Source organism: Thermobia domestica, chromosome 7 (genome assembly GCF_964235325.1).
Source record: "Thermobia domestica chromosome 7, izTheDome1.hap1.1, whole genome shotgun sequence".
NCBI lineage: Eukaryota > Metazoa > Arthropoda > Insecta > Zygentoma > Lepismatidae > Thermobia > Thermobia domestica.
This window is the reverse complement of record NC_137460.1, coordinates 259,203,623-259,217,033: the sequence shown is the minus strand read 5'-3', so window position 1 is coordinate 259,217,033 and position 13,411 is coordinate 259,203,623. Positions and strand designations below refer to the sequence as shown.

General features: G+C 38.2%; 1 protein-coding gene across 4 annotated transcripts in view; it reads left to right on the top strand.

Moving 5' to 3' along the window:
- The window catches only part of LKRSDH (lysine ketoglutarate reductase/saccharopine dehydrogenase), a 194,675-nt gene that overhangs the window by 142,705 nt on the left and 38,559 nt on the right, over nucleotides 1–13,411 (top strand). For all 4 annotated transcript variants that reach the window (XM_081766216.1, XM_081766219.1, XM_081766217.1 and 1 more), the window contains 2 exons: nucleotides 1,691–1,954; nucleotides 3,866–4,073. In XM_081766216.1, coding sequence (XP_081622342.1) covers nucleotides 1,691–1,954; nucleotides 3,866–4,073 — 472 coding nt within the window. The remainder of the gene's footprint in view (nucleotides 1–1,690; nucleotides 1,955–3,865; nucleotides 4,074–13,411) is intronic.

Below are 13,411 nucleotides of genomic sequence, written 5' to 3'. Positions count from 1 at the left end.
AGTTTGTGGTTGACAAAGTTGTGTCCTTGAGTTTTCCAGGAGTTTTCCCATTCTCTCTTACATTTTTATTCCATCGAATTCTTTTATACACTTACTTTCAATAATTTATTCGTCTCCTTTTGTGAAGGGCATAACTGTGGAACATAAAATTAAAAATTTTATTTTATTTCAGTTTTTCGCTATTTAATTAATTGTTAGGTAGGGGCCGCGGTGGCTCAGTGGTAGAACGTTCACCTATGGTGCATGGAGTCCGTGGTTCGGTCCCAGCTCGCGCCACATGAACTTAGTGACGGACAAATACCGTGTGCATTGGTTTTCTCCGGGTTCTCCCGTTTCCTCCCACTTTTTCATTCCACCATTTCATTCATTGATCATCATCACCGTCTCCTTTAGCCTAGCCGGCATACGCGTGGGACGTAAAACTTAACGATTTCATTTCATTGTTTTAATTTTTAGCTCTCGATTCCATTACAATTCCAATGCCATAGAGGGTGATTCACATGAAACTTTTTTTTTTTTTTTACATTTTCTTATTTCTGTTTGAGAAAAGCTACGAAAGTACAACGCTCTAAATGTAAAATATATCTGCAATTTTTCCTTACCACCAAGTCAGATGTCAAAAATAACCTTCCTCTTCTTGTGTATGCACATTCACGTCCGTCGCTTTATGGTCTGGACAGACAGCTGCAATACACCCTAGGTAATGATACTAGTTTCGGAATATGGTTCTTTAAATTGTCAGTTCTGGTTCACACTATCTTGAAAGCATCTCTGATAAGAAATAATCTGATGATGAGAGCTCAGGTGACCGGCGGGTCCACAATTTTGACGAAGCGACTCTTTAGTTGCTATTGTTTAGGACAAAACAAGTATTGATTAGGAAAAAAGATTCATCTGATATGTTGCACGTTGGTCCATCCTGTTCAAAATAACCTTGAGACAATTCACTGCCATGCAGCTACTGAACAAATCCCTTAAAAATATGTTTCATGGATAAACATTAATGTAGACTGCATTGTTGGCAGACCCAAACACGTGGAAGAAAAAGGAAGTATATATAAATAAATATGTATACCGGTACGTAAAAGTTCGGGCAAATCAGGGAATTTAGGAAAATCTATGCAGACAGAATTTTTTACTCTCAAATGCAAATGTCCGCATAAATGCTGGTGAATGGTAAACCTATCTTGAAGGAGAAATAGTATGGTAGGAAACAGCATATACTGTTAAGTGTTGAGCTTGAAGAGTGGTCTGTAATCCACCAATTGCACCAAATTTAACCTCTATTGGCCTTGCGTATTGGTACAAATAAATTGTTATTATTAACAATAATAATAAGAATAAATGAATGAAGAGGGAAAGCCATGTGACGAGAAGATTTCTTATTAGAAATTCATGTGTATGTAGATAGTAACCACTTTCAGTTTTTTTTTTTTTTTTTTTAATTCTCAGTGATGCTCTGATATTTCTTTTATCTCAATTAGGAAATGTTTTTTCCTTAATTTGATATACCACAACTAAAAGTGATCCTTCTGTTTTTAACTTCCAAATTTCTGTAGTATATTAGCCATCAAATTTAAGTAAGTGTTGTTAGCTTTTTTCTAAAATATTATAAAATGTATAATATTGTGATCAAAAATTAAGTTTAAATTACAATCTACCTCTGACAATATACTTGTTGTGATTTCAGATTATCGAAATTTGTGAAGGGGGAAAACTAATGGATAATGTCGAGAAGTTAGAATTCTTACCTGGATTCTCTCTGGAGGGTTATCCCAACAGAGATAGCACTGTGTATGCCCAATTGTATGGGATTAATGAAACAAAAACATTGCTTAGAGGAACCTTGAGATTTCAAGGATTTGCTGAGACCATGAAAGCATTGCAGGCTTTAGGATTGGTTGATATCAATCCTCATCCTTGTCTTCATCCGAAGGGACCAGATATAACTTGGGTACGTAGTGATGCCATCATCTTCATTAATAATAATACAGTGAAACCTATGAATAACGGACACTGATGAAATGTGATTATTTGGCCGTGAATGAGAGGTGTCCGTTACAGAAAGGTTACACATATTTAGATTACTCACAGCTCATGTGGTAATTGTATGCAGTATATAGCAAATACATTAGTTAAAAATACATATAACGTACTTAATTAGATGTTATCTACTTTGATCTTCCCAAGGCCTTTGATTCTGTCAGTCACTTTCTTCTCCACAAACTTTCCAATAGATGTAATATACATGACAAATTTCTCACTTTAATCACGAGCTACTTGAAGGACCGTAAACAGAGAGTTGTTCTTTCAGGGACGACTTCTAACCCCCAACCCGTGATCTCAGGGGTGCCTCAGGGGAGTGTACTTGGGCCCCTGCTATTTGTCCTGTATATGGATGATCTCTGCTCACACTTACCAGCTCATTCTAGTGGCCTTCTACATTTTGCTGATGCTTGTAAGTTGTACAGGGAAATATCGTGTCATCAAAACACGATTGCACTACAGGAAGAATATAATTACCTTATAGGCTAGTGTAAAATATGGCACTTGAAACTTAACAGTAAGAGAAGTGACAGTATTACTATTAAATTAAAAAAAAAAAAAAAAAAAAAAAAGTATCCTGTTCCTTCCACACACCATATCAGCGATTCTTTTATTACACATTCTGCTAGTTATAATGATCTTGGTGTCATCTTTGATTGGAAACTCACATTTTCTGACCACACCTTTTCAATACTTAAGAAATCAATGCGCATGTTGGGACTTCTTTATCGATTTACTGAACTACGCACTGTTTCATCATTAACAACTATTTATAAAACTAATAACGCCCAAGATCGAATACTGCTCTCCCATATGGACCATGGCAGCACCTACACATCTCTCTAGACCTGATTCTATTCTTTATTGCTATAGTGCATTTTCGTGTTCCCGTACTTCGAATATTACCTAAGGTGGAACTCTCGCAAAATCTTAATATCCAGACTTCGAAAGTACACAAAAAATAACTGTAACCTAAAATTTCTTCATAAAATAGTTAATGGAAACTTAAGATCAGGAACATTACTTCAGGAACTATCCTTACGTGTCCCTCCCCGCACAACCCGGAACACCCACCTATTCCATCTTGCCCACCTTAGGTTGGCAATTATACAGAGTTTTTTTTTTTTTTCAGAATACTGAACTGTTATAATCATTTAACAACTGATGTGGACGTTTTTTTTCGAGCTACCTAGTATATGAAAGAGCAATTAGACGAGTTTTGTTAAAATAATATTACTTTTGCACTATTTGCTGACTTTTTTTCGTGTTTGTTAAACTTTCTCGGTGTAAAATGGCAAAGTTATGCTGTATCTGAGAATTTGTTCAATACATAAATTAATAAACATATAGGCTAATATCAAAATACTGTACTCATTGTTCAATTTATTGAGGAAAATAAGGAAAGATCCCCCTCTGTAAAGAAGCAGAATATCGCTGGGTGATATGTGTATATGGGTATGTACAGAGTATCACAAAAGCAATGCAACCCGAGCTTTGATCAAGCATATTTTTTGAAATAAGAATGATAGAGACATGATTTTTGTGACAAAAGTTAGCGTTGTCTATGGAGATATTTTGAGAATAAAACCAATGAAACAAATTATTATTTTATTGATAAATTTTTGTAGTCGAGTTGCATAGTTATCTTTACACTGCTGACCCTGTTGCTATCTGTTGAGAAAATTCGAAAATGCTTGTTCCTATTTCCACAGCAGTTTGTAACCTATTTAATGATTTTTCAATAAGTAAATATGAACGAAATAAAATGCGCAAGTGCTGAGTGTTCTTTACAATGCTTTATTTTTTCTCGATTTTCCAGAGACAACTAATCTGCCAACAGATTGGTCTCAGTGATAGTGATATATTTATTGAGAATTTAAAGACGAAAGTCTTAGAGAAGTTGGACTGCCACATGCAACGTTTAGAAGCGATTGAAGGACTAGGTTTGCTAGAAGACAATTGTATTCACAAATTAGGATCACCTTTAGAAACGTTAAGCTACTATCTAGCAAAGAAGCTTGAATTGCGTAAGTATCTTTCTTAATTTTTCTACTCCTATTTTACCTGATTTTAGAGTAAAGTTGTCTTTACATTATAAGTATAGGAAGACAGAAGTTATTATCGAAATAATATGTCAACATTTCAGCTTCGATGTCATATGTTTGAGCGCTGTTGTCTTTTGTCACACTTTGCTCTATGATAAAACTCAGTTTAGGTAGTTCGAAAGAAATTAAGATGTAACATAATAAAGTTCTAATTACATGCATGTCGTCTCGGGCAACTAATAAACCGTAATAATTATTTTTTAGTCACGGAAAGTAACAAAAGAGAGTAAGAGAATATCAAAACAAAAATGAATAAGGTTAACATGATTAAAAAAGACAAAAAAACACCAACTTACGTTAAATCGTATGAGCAAAGATTCGATTCCAATCTATACACACACACACACACACACACACACACACACACACACACACACACACACACACACACACACACACACACACACACAAACACAAACACACACACACACACACACACACACACACACACGGTATTTATTACCTTATATAAAAGGCTGTGCTGTTTTGTGTGCCTCACCAAACGTGCTTCCTTTTTAACAGCGCCCAGAATGATCTCGAGCAACCTCGGTCAGGCGCGCCTGTCAATGTAATGTGCTAGCTGTGAGAAAGTGCCTGTGCTTTCACGCTGGGCTGAAAACGACATCAAAACAGACGCTTTTGATAGGGTTATGTTGTGGCCCTTTATGAAACGAAGTGTAATTCAAATTTCAGGAAGGGGGCGCGGTGGCTCAGTGGTAGAGCTTTCACCTCCGGTGCTTGGGGTCCCTGGTTCGATCCCACCTCGCGCCGTGTGGACTTTGTGGTGGACAAACACCGTGCTCGTGGGTTTTCTCGGGGTTCTCCCGTTTCCTCCCACTTTCTTCATTCCACCATTTCATTCATTTCTCATCATCACCGTCTCCTCTAGCTTAACCGGCATAACCGTGGGACGTAAAACTAAAGATTTCATTTCATTTTTTTTTTCAAATTTCAGGAAGCAGTGTAAGAGCAAGAGTTATAACATTACCTTGACTTCAATCAAGAATGTCACCGGCAAGTGTAAGGATATCATGACACCAGTGTTCGATTCTCTAAGAAAGGATATAAGAACATTGCCGTGGTGAAAATTTGCAGAATGGCCATGCAAGAGAATCCTCCGACCCAAAGATAGATGGCGAATCGTTTATGGGAAGTCTCAGCCGTACCTTGTGCCAACAACTGATCTTGAATAGGCGTTCAAGTTTAATGATGATCACCTATCGATCCCCAAGTGTAACGTTTAGATGCTGTTCGAGGAGCATCTGGCAAACCAAAAGTGGCGGAACAGAATTTTCCGACTACAGCAATCCAAGAATTATCATATACAAAGACAGAGGCAACTCACAAAGTAGATTCGAGCATACAAAGAAGCTTTCTAAAAGGCTTTAATGCTTGTTACTGACTACTGTAACCGATTCGAAATGAAGATTCACTGGGTGAAGAAAAACTGCAAAATCACCTCACAGTTGTACCAGGAGGAGATCCTGAGGCCAATATACGAGTAGGAGCTACCAGAAATGTTCGGATTGACAGGCCCAAAGCAATCGAGACCAAGCTTCATCACACACCTCAAGATGTTCCTCGCATTCTACCGGGATATGAAGGAGGCTATTGGAATGCAGACCATACCTTCTAACGAGGTACTTGTGAAGTTTTCAGACGAAGTATTAATGGACTTACGTGTATTTGGACAACCTAAAATGGCTTTAGGCAAGAGGCGTGTGAAACTGTGAGTAGGCTCTGGAAAGTTGTGAATATCCCCCTCGTATTCTCCAACAGAACCTTCTGGAATGGAAACTACGTTGCTGGACTATCGTCATAATCAGGAGAAAAAACATCGGACAATGCTGCATTTGGTGCTATAGACATTTGTAACGATTTGGCAAGTGGAACTTGGCCAATGAACGTGGAACATTCTCTGTATGCAACTTACCCATTTGTACGGTATTTTAATTGAACGTTAATAATAACGCATCAAGAAGGAGAACAACCGATATCTCACAATAGAAAACACACTACTTCTAGAACAACTCGTTTAATTATTAGCGGAAAGTAAACCAACTAATCCTTTGGTATTTTAGTGGATAAAATGGAGTATTACAAGTGTGTACAATTATTTTATGTGAATACAGAACAACTGCCTACTTTAAACAAACATAATTCTCTGATGGTGATAGACAATTTAAATATTGAACATAACTAAGAAAGATTAGTCCTTCACATAGCAACACAAGCAAGCAAATGCATTGTACGTTCTCGCTAATTCTCATGTCTACTCTTTCTATTGCCCTTGCTACAGGGTAGAAGCACGAGGAATCTGCCACTAGTTGTCGTGATTAGAGAGACAAAAGTACGCTCTGTTTTCTATGTAAACAGATGAAGGTTGGGGGTGGAGATGATAGGCTTTGCTTCTAACCTATCACTACCGTAGTTCTGCTTCGGCTGCTGGTCTTTCAATTGTTGAAGTGCTGCTTTTTTTCTGATTCTGCTTCTGGTATTTTTTTTTTTTTTTTTCTGTTCATGCTAGATGTGCCCGCCCGGTCTATCAGATGGAATTAGAAAAAGAATCAGACTCACCGTGACTCACTTAAATATTTTGTCCCATAAATAACCGTATTCGTATTGAATATTTTTCCCAGCTGGGGCCAGACATGAAAACAAACAAACTCTCTCTCTCTCTCCCTTTATATATATATATATGCTATTCGTTTTGACCTTTAATACTAATTGAGGTTCTCCTTGTATATTAACCTTTGACAAAATATTCTCTGGCGAAACAAACTGTATTTCCTGAGAATTTGTAAAATTTGATTTAGGAGATTTACCATATCTATACAATGTCAATCCTAATTGGAAAAGGATATAGAGGCATTTTGATTACTCAGAAAATCAATGCTCAAGAAAGGTTTAGAATTCAAAGGCATAATTCTAAAAGAATGAACATAAGACATTTCCTAAGAAAAAAATAAAAAATATCACTTCCTTTGAAATAATTTTAGCACCAGATACCCTTATGACATTACTAGTAATTTTTACACGTTTCGCGTTTTCTGGAACCAAATGCTCGGGCCAAACCGAAATCACGGCTACAGTATCAATTAGTAGATCTTGTTGAATTCCATTAACTTTAGCTGTAATAAAACATAACCTTGATTCTACCCTTATGGGGATTTGATGCGTTTAAACATTCACTAGCTCCCTTCCGTTCGATCCGTAGATGATTCTAGTTTAAATTTTGCTTAGGAGCTCGACAAAATCTAGCAATGTGATTTATTCCTTTGCAAGCTCTACATATTATAATTATTTTGACCTGTGTTCTGGTTACTGGCTGAACTACCTGTGGCTCATTCTTCCGGTTAAAACAATTAAGAGTTTCTGTTTTTATTTTCTTCTTGTAATTACTGTTATATTTTTTCTTATCCTTGATGGATGATTCAAGAGCTTAACACAAGATTTTGCATATTTTTACACACTTTGCCAATATTCGTATGAGAATTAGAGGTGCTAACTTCACCCTTACTCGTCTCATTATGGCTTTTAGCTAAATCTTGCTTAACGTCCCCTAACTCCTTAGAAAGTTTCTGTATTTCATCATTACGAAAATAATTTGCAGCCGGTAGTAGTAGCAGATAAGTAGGTGGTAAATGATACGAAGAAAAAATGAAGAATCACAATGCGTCTGCGGTAGTGAATGAGAATTCCCCTGTATGTGAGGGTACACTGGTGTCTGACCAGACATCCAAGAGCTATTAGGAAAACTGTAGGGTAGTCCCTGCGAAATATAGGGATTCTGTACATAAACGTTAATTTCCTGCTGTTCTTCTCCAATACGTTCACTTAACATTGTTTCTTTTCGATCTACACTATTCAGCTGTTTCATCAATTCGTCCACTGAGGCAAAATGTTTGTCCGCAACTACACTCATAAACTTGCACCTAAGATCATCTATATAATATACATAATTGTCTGTTGAACGGTAACAGTGGGTAAATATGACGCTACTATTGTGGCTTTTCTAATGGCATACATTTGTGGAGATTCACTAATAGATTGGTTAGCCCTACGTAACTTGTCTTCTACTGTTAAAAGGGAAGATATACCTCTGAAAGTAGAAATCATGTCTTTTTTTTTTTTTTTTTTTTTTATCATCATAAGACGACTTATCATATGCAATTTCCTTCTTATAATTTAAGACCCAATCAAAAGCTAAATCCGTCAAACAAGTAGGCAAAACCTCTCTTAGCTTGTCATTATTCCACCTATAATATCTTCTGCCGTTTTCTAACTGTTCAAAAAATAAATCTACTTTATGAGGCTCATAACTTGTAGAAGACGGAATTTTCACCAACTGTCCTATACACTCCATAAAATTATTCCGATTTTCATTAGTCATTTTGCTATGTTGCGATTCTAATTGCCAACGAAGTTCCCCCCTCGTACGTACGCTACTACACACCTTCGTGGTTATTGAAAAAGAATTTTCCACTAATACACACAAAAGGAAGTTTCAACTCAGCATATTCATAAGAGCGTTGACAAATGAGGTCTTTAACACAAAGCAAGAAAAGAATTTATTGCTACGCACGTAAGAAAAAAGAGAGGAAGAAAAGACAATGAATGCTACTCGAAAACAACACGACATATGCAGTTCAAATAGCAGATGCTGCTTCGTAAAAAACAAAAGAATTTAAGAATAACTTATACAACAACCTTCACAATGCCAATCATGAAATGGATTTTAAATAAATTCATATTTTATTCTAGCAAAGTTGAGATGTTCTAAGTACTCCTAAGTAATGAGAAAAATACAGAAGAAAGAAAAAACAAGTGCTGGAGACCAGCATTCCAGTATACTTATTTGGAATCGTTACAAGACATACCTGAGAGCTGCAAGAAATTGGAGCTGTACTAATAAACTAACATTTGATTGAATTAAATGAAAAATTCAAATTTATACTTTTCACACATGGATTTATTCGCTTCTTAATGACAAATAAGTCGTAATGGCCTAAGGTGATCATACATACCTCTTCTCCTGTCCATACCGGGCCCACAGCTTCTCCTTCTTGCAGATGTTATAGAACGTCTTTCAATTAAGGATCACAAGATCGTCTGCTAAGAATAATCTTCCGTCTTAGGCTAGTTTTAGACGGAAGCATTTATCGTAGCAGATGTGCTGCCAAAAATCTCGTATAATATTCTATGGCATCAAAAGTACATGGTTCTTTTATACGGTAGCATTTTGATAAACATCTTGTCGTGACGTAGGAAACAAATCACTGGACAAGAGCGCAATTATGGCTCCGAAACTAAAGCGTGAGGTAGCTAAATTTTAGTAGCTGTGACAACAGTTCTCGACGTTTATATTAAAAAACGAAAACCCCAAAGAAGTATATATGTTGGCAAAGAGCATCCCTACTCCAACTCATTTTTGTTTACTACAATTCAATTTCCCACACAAAACAAGGGGAAAAAATAATTTTTTTTGAGTTTTACGTCCCACGGTTATGCCGGTTAGGCTAAAGGAGACAGTGATAATGAGAAATGAATGAAATGGTGGAATGAAGAAAGTGGGAGGAAACGGGAGAACCCTGAGGAAACCCATGCACACGGTGTTTGTCCACCACAAAGTTTACTTGGTGGGAGCAGGGTTTGAACCCGGGACACCATACACCAGAGGTGAACGCTCTACCATTGAGCCACCGCGGCCCCTACAAAACAAGGAGCATGGATGTTTAGCACAAAATCTTTCGCTTCCTTAACACACCACGGCGCTGCAATCGGGGCAGAAATGCTGGGGAAAATGCTGCGAAATAGAGCAAGTTCTATTGACAAGAAATGCCATAGGATATGCCATGGCATGGGAGATGCTATAGCATTTGATACTTTATATGGTAGGATATCGATGACACGATTTTTGCTACGAGAAATGCTTCCGTCTAAAACTAACCTTACTGTAGTCTGGATTTGATTCAGAAGTGACTTCCTAGGTTCAATTCAGCAGTTTTCTATCATTGAACCCGGCAGTACACTAAAGAATGCGGAATCCAGACAGGGTGGTATGGAATAATCAGGACAGGGTAATGTGCTTATCGAAAATACAGTAGAACTTCAGTGGATCGTTCTCTCCAAGTACATATATATATATATATATATATATATATATATATATATATATACACTGCTCCACAAAACTTAAGCAACCCGAGAGAACGTGGTATAAGCGACGTGTGGAGCCCATTCAACAATGGTTAGTGGCATGCACATACACAGAGACGCGTCAGAGACACACAGGCAAGGCGAGCACACGTTCTATTGCATAAGCAGCACCGTTTCAAGCGCGGTGAACAAATTATGCCATGAGGCGTACACCACAGCCTAGTAGTCTCCGAGGCTCCAAGCATTGTGTTAGTGGTTCTTGTGTGGGGTACACACCTTGCAATGACTGATAGACGACATTTGAGTGACTTTGACCGCGGGCGAATAATTGGGCGGTTGGAATTGGGTCGATCGCAAGTGGAAGTGGCTCAGGAATTCAACGTGAACAAAAGCGTTGTGTCAAGGCTGTGGAGTCGCTTCCAAAATGGAGGTGAAGTCAGTAGACGTCATGGAGGAGGCCGTCCGAAGAAGACGTCGGCCGTCGATGACGGATTTCTCACAATTTCTGCCAAACGTAACCGTCAAGAGTCACGCTCTCAACTGGCCAATGAGTTGCTTCAGGCTACAGAACAACGCGTGAGTCGTGAAACTGTTCGTCGTCGGCTCAACAGAGCAGGACTGTATGCAGGAAGGCCTGTGCTGTGTGCGCCATTGAAAGTGGAGCACAAACGTGCGCGTTACACATGATGTCAGGAACATGTTGCATGGGGGAACTCCAGTGGGCGCGTGTCATGTTCTCCGATGAGTCGAGATTCAGTTTGTCGTATGATTCTGGTCGGACTTTAGTGTGGAGAGAGCCAGGAACACGCTATCATTCAAACTTCATTGCTGAACGGCCTTCCTATGGCGGTGGTTCCATTATGGTGTGGGGTGGAATTATGCTGAATGGGAAAATGGACCTCCATATTGTGCAATATGGCACTTTAACAGCACAACGGTACCGGGATGAAATTCTGAATGCACATGTGCGCAATTTCCGCGGAGCATTTGGCCCAGGCTTCCTGTTCATGGATGACAATGCCCGCCCACACCGTGCACATCTTGTTTCCGACTATCTGGAGAGTGAAGACATTACGCGTATTGCATAGCCTGCATATTCTCTGGACTTGAATCCCATCAAGCATGTGTTGGATGCTCTTGGACGGCGAATAGCGCAGTACAGTCCACCACCACGCACTCTCCCTGACCTGGGAGCAGCTCTCCTCGAGGAGTGGCAACATCTGCCACAAGACTTGATCAACATTCTGATTTGCAGCATGGAGGCCAGATGTCGTGCCTGTATAGCTGTTCGTGGTGGTCACATACGAGCATGGAGGCCATATTGACTGCCTATGCCCTCGCACAATCCAGCTTCACCTGTTGAGGTATTGTTGTGCTGAACTTTTTGGTCACTCTGTACATCCTAACTGTATTGTTCGTCTTCAGTTGTGTTGCATTGTGCATCTAGAACGTCGGTTTGTTCATTATACTTGGTGCAGTGATGGTGTCGTTTTATTTTCTGCCACTTTCTTCGAGTTGCTTAAGTTTTGTGGAGCAGTGTATATATATATATATATATATATAGTACGAGAAACTTTGTAAACTTTATCTCAAAAATGTATAAATGTTTTTATGAGGATTTTTTCTGAGACCAATTTTCAGTAACAAAAAAGTGCAAAAGGTTGAGATGTGGGATGCTAATAAAATTGTTCTAACACAAATAGAAAGTTTTTTTTTTTTTTTCAATTTCACTACACAAGATTAAAGTGACTAAAATAAAAGTTGTTTCCTGTTTCTATCTCCATGACTATTCAAAACAATCTAGAGGTGGGGGAAAGTTATCCATGACAGGGATGAAAATTTTCTTGTCCAGGAGGGGATACATTTTTACCAGTGGGGAAACCCTGACATCTCTTCCACCAATCTACATAATGTAAATAACTATTGGAAAAATAAATTCATCACAATGTGTCCCGTTATATCTATCTCAACTTCGAAGCGGTTGGAAATTGTCTGTGACACATGACAAATATCGACAACAAGTAGACGAAATTATTGTGAAAGGTGATGCATTTCACTAGCATTCATTTTTCTCTCTGTTAAAAATCAAGCATTCCTCATTGTTATGGCCTCGTTGACATAAAAGACACATGACAATTCCATTTCACGAACTACTTACATAAAACGCGTGAACAGAATAGCAAGAACCTTGGCATGTGACCTGGAGGGAGAGGGGGTTTAACTATTGGATTGCAAAAGGTAGCAGTAGAGCATTTGCAAGACCGGACGATATAAAACGATTTTTTTTTTTTTTTTACTCCTTTCTAGTTTCCCGAATTCGCAACTTTTCCGAGGTATTACGACTTGAAAAAAAATTTGTTTTTGACCCACCCTAGTGTGCATGGTCATGCACGACTTAAGCACAGATGTACTGACTGTTATTTTTTTTTTTTTTTTTTTTTTTAATGTTTCAAAAAGTATACTTTCTCGAAGTTTGCACATAAATTTTATCAGAATCTAATGACAGTATTTGGAGTTCACTCTGAACCTTCTCAACAACTGATAGTCTTTTTATATCCATGAATAATTCCGTAAAAATGAAATTTTTAAGTTTTACGTCCCACGTTTATGCCGTTTAGGCTAAAGGAGACGGTGATGATGAGAAATGAATGAAATGATGGAATGAAGAAAGTAAGAGGAAGCGGGAGAACTCCGAGAAAACCCACAAGCACGGTGTTTGTCCACCACAAAGTCCATACGGCGCGAGCTGGGATCGAACCAGGAACCCCAAGCACCGGAGGTGAACGCTCTACCACTGAGCCACCGCGCCCCATGAATAATTCCGTATCGCATAGACCAATTATACAGGGTGGCCCAAAAGTAGGTATACAGTATCGTACTAATCAGCTCATTGCATTTTATATCATTTCTTATTGTAGACTTAGTTTCTTTATTATTTATTCTTAATGTCCTTTTACTTACGTCTTAAGCTCAGAAGAGCCGAAGCAAATAAACCCACAAACTAGAATGTTATACTTGATCGATGCAGAGTGTATACATACTTATGAGCCACCCTGTATATCTGTGGCTTGGGCTTTATATTCTATGTTATATAGTTTCAG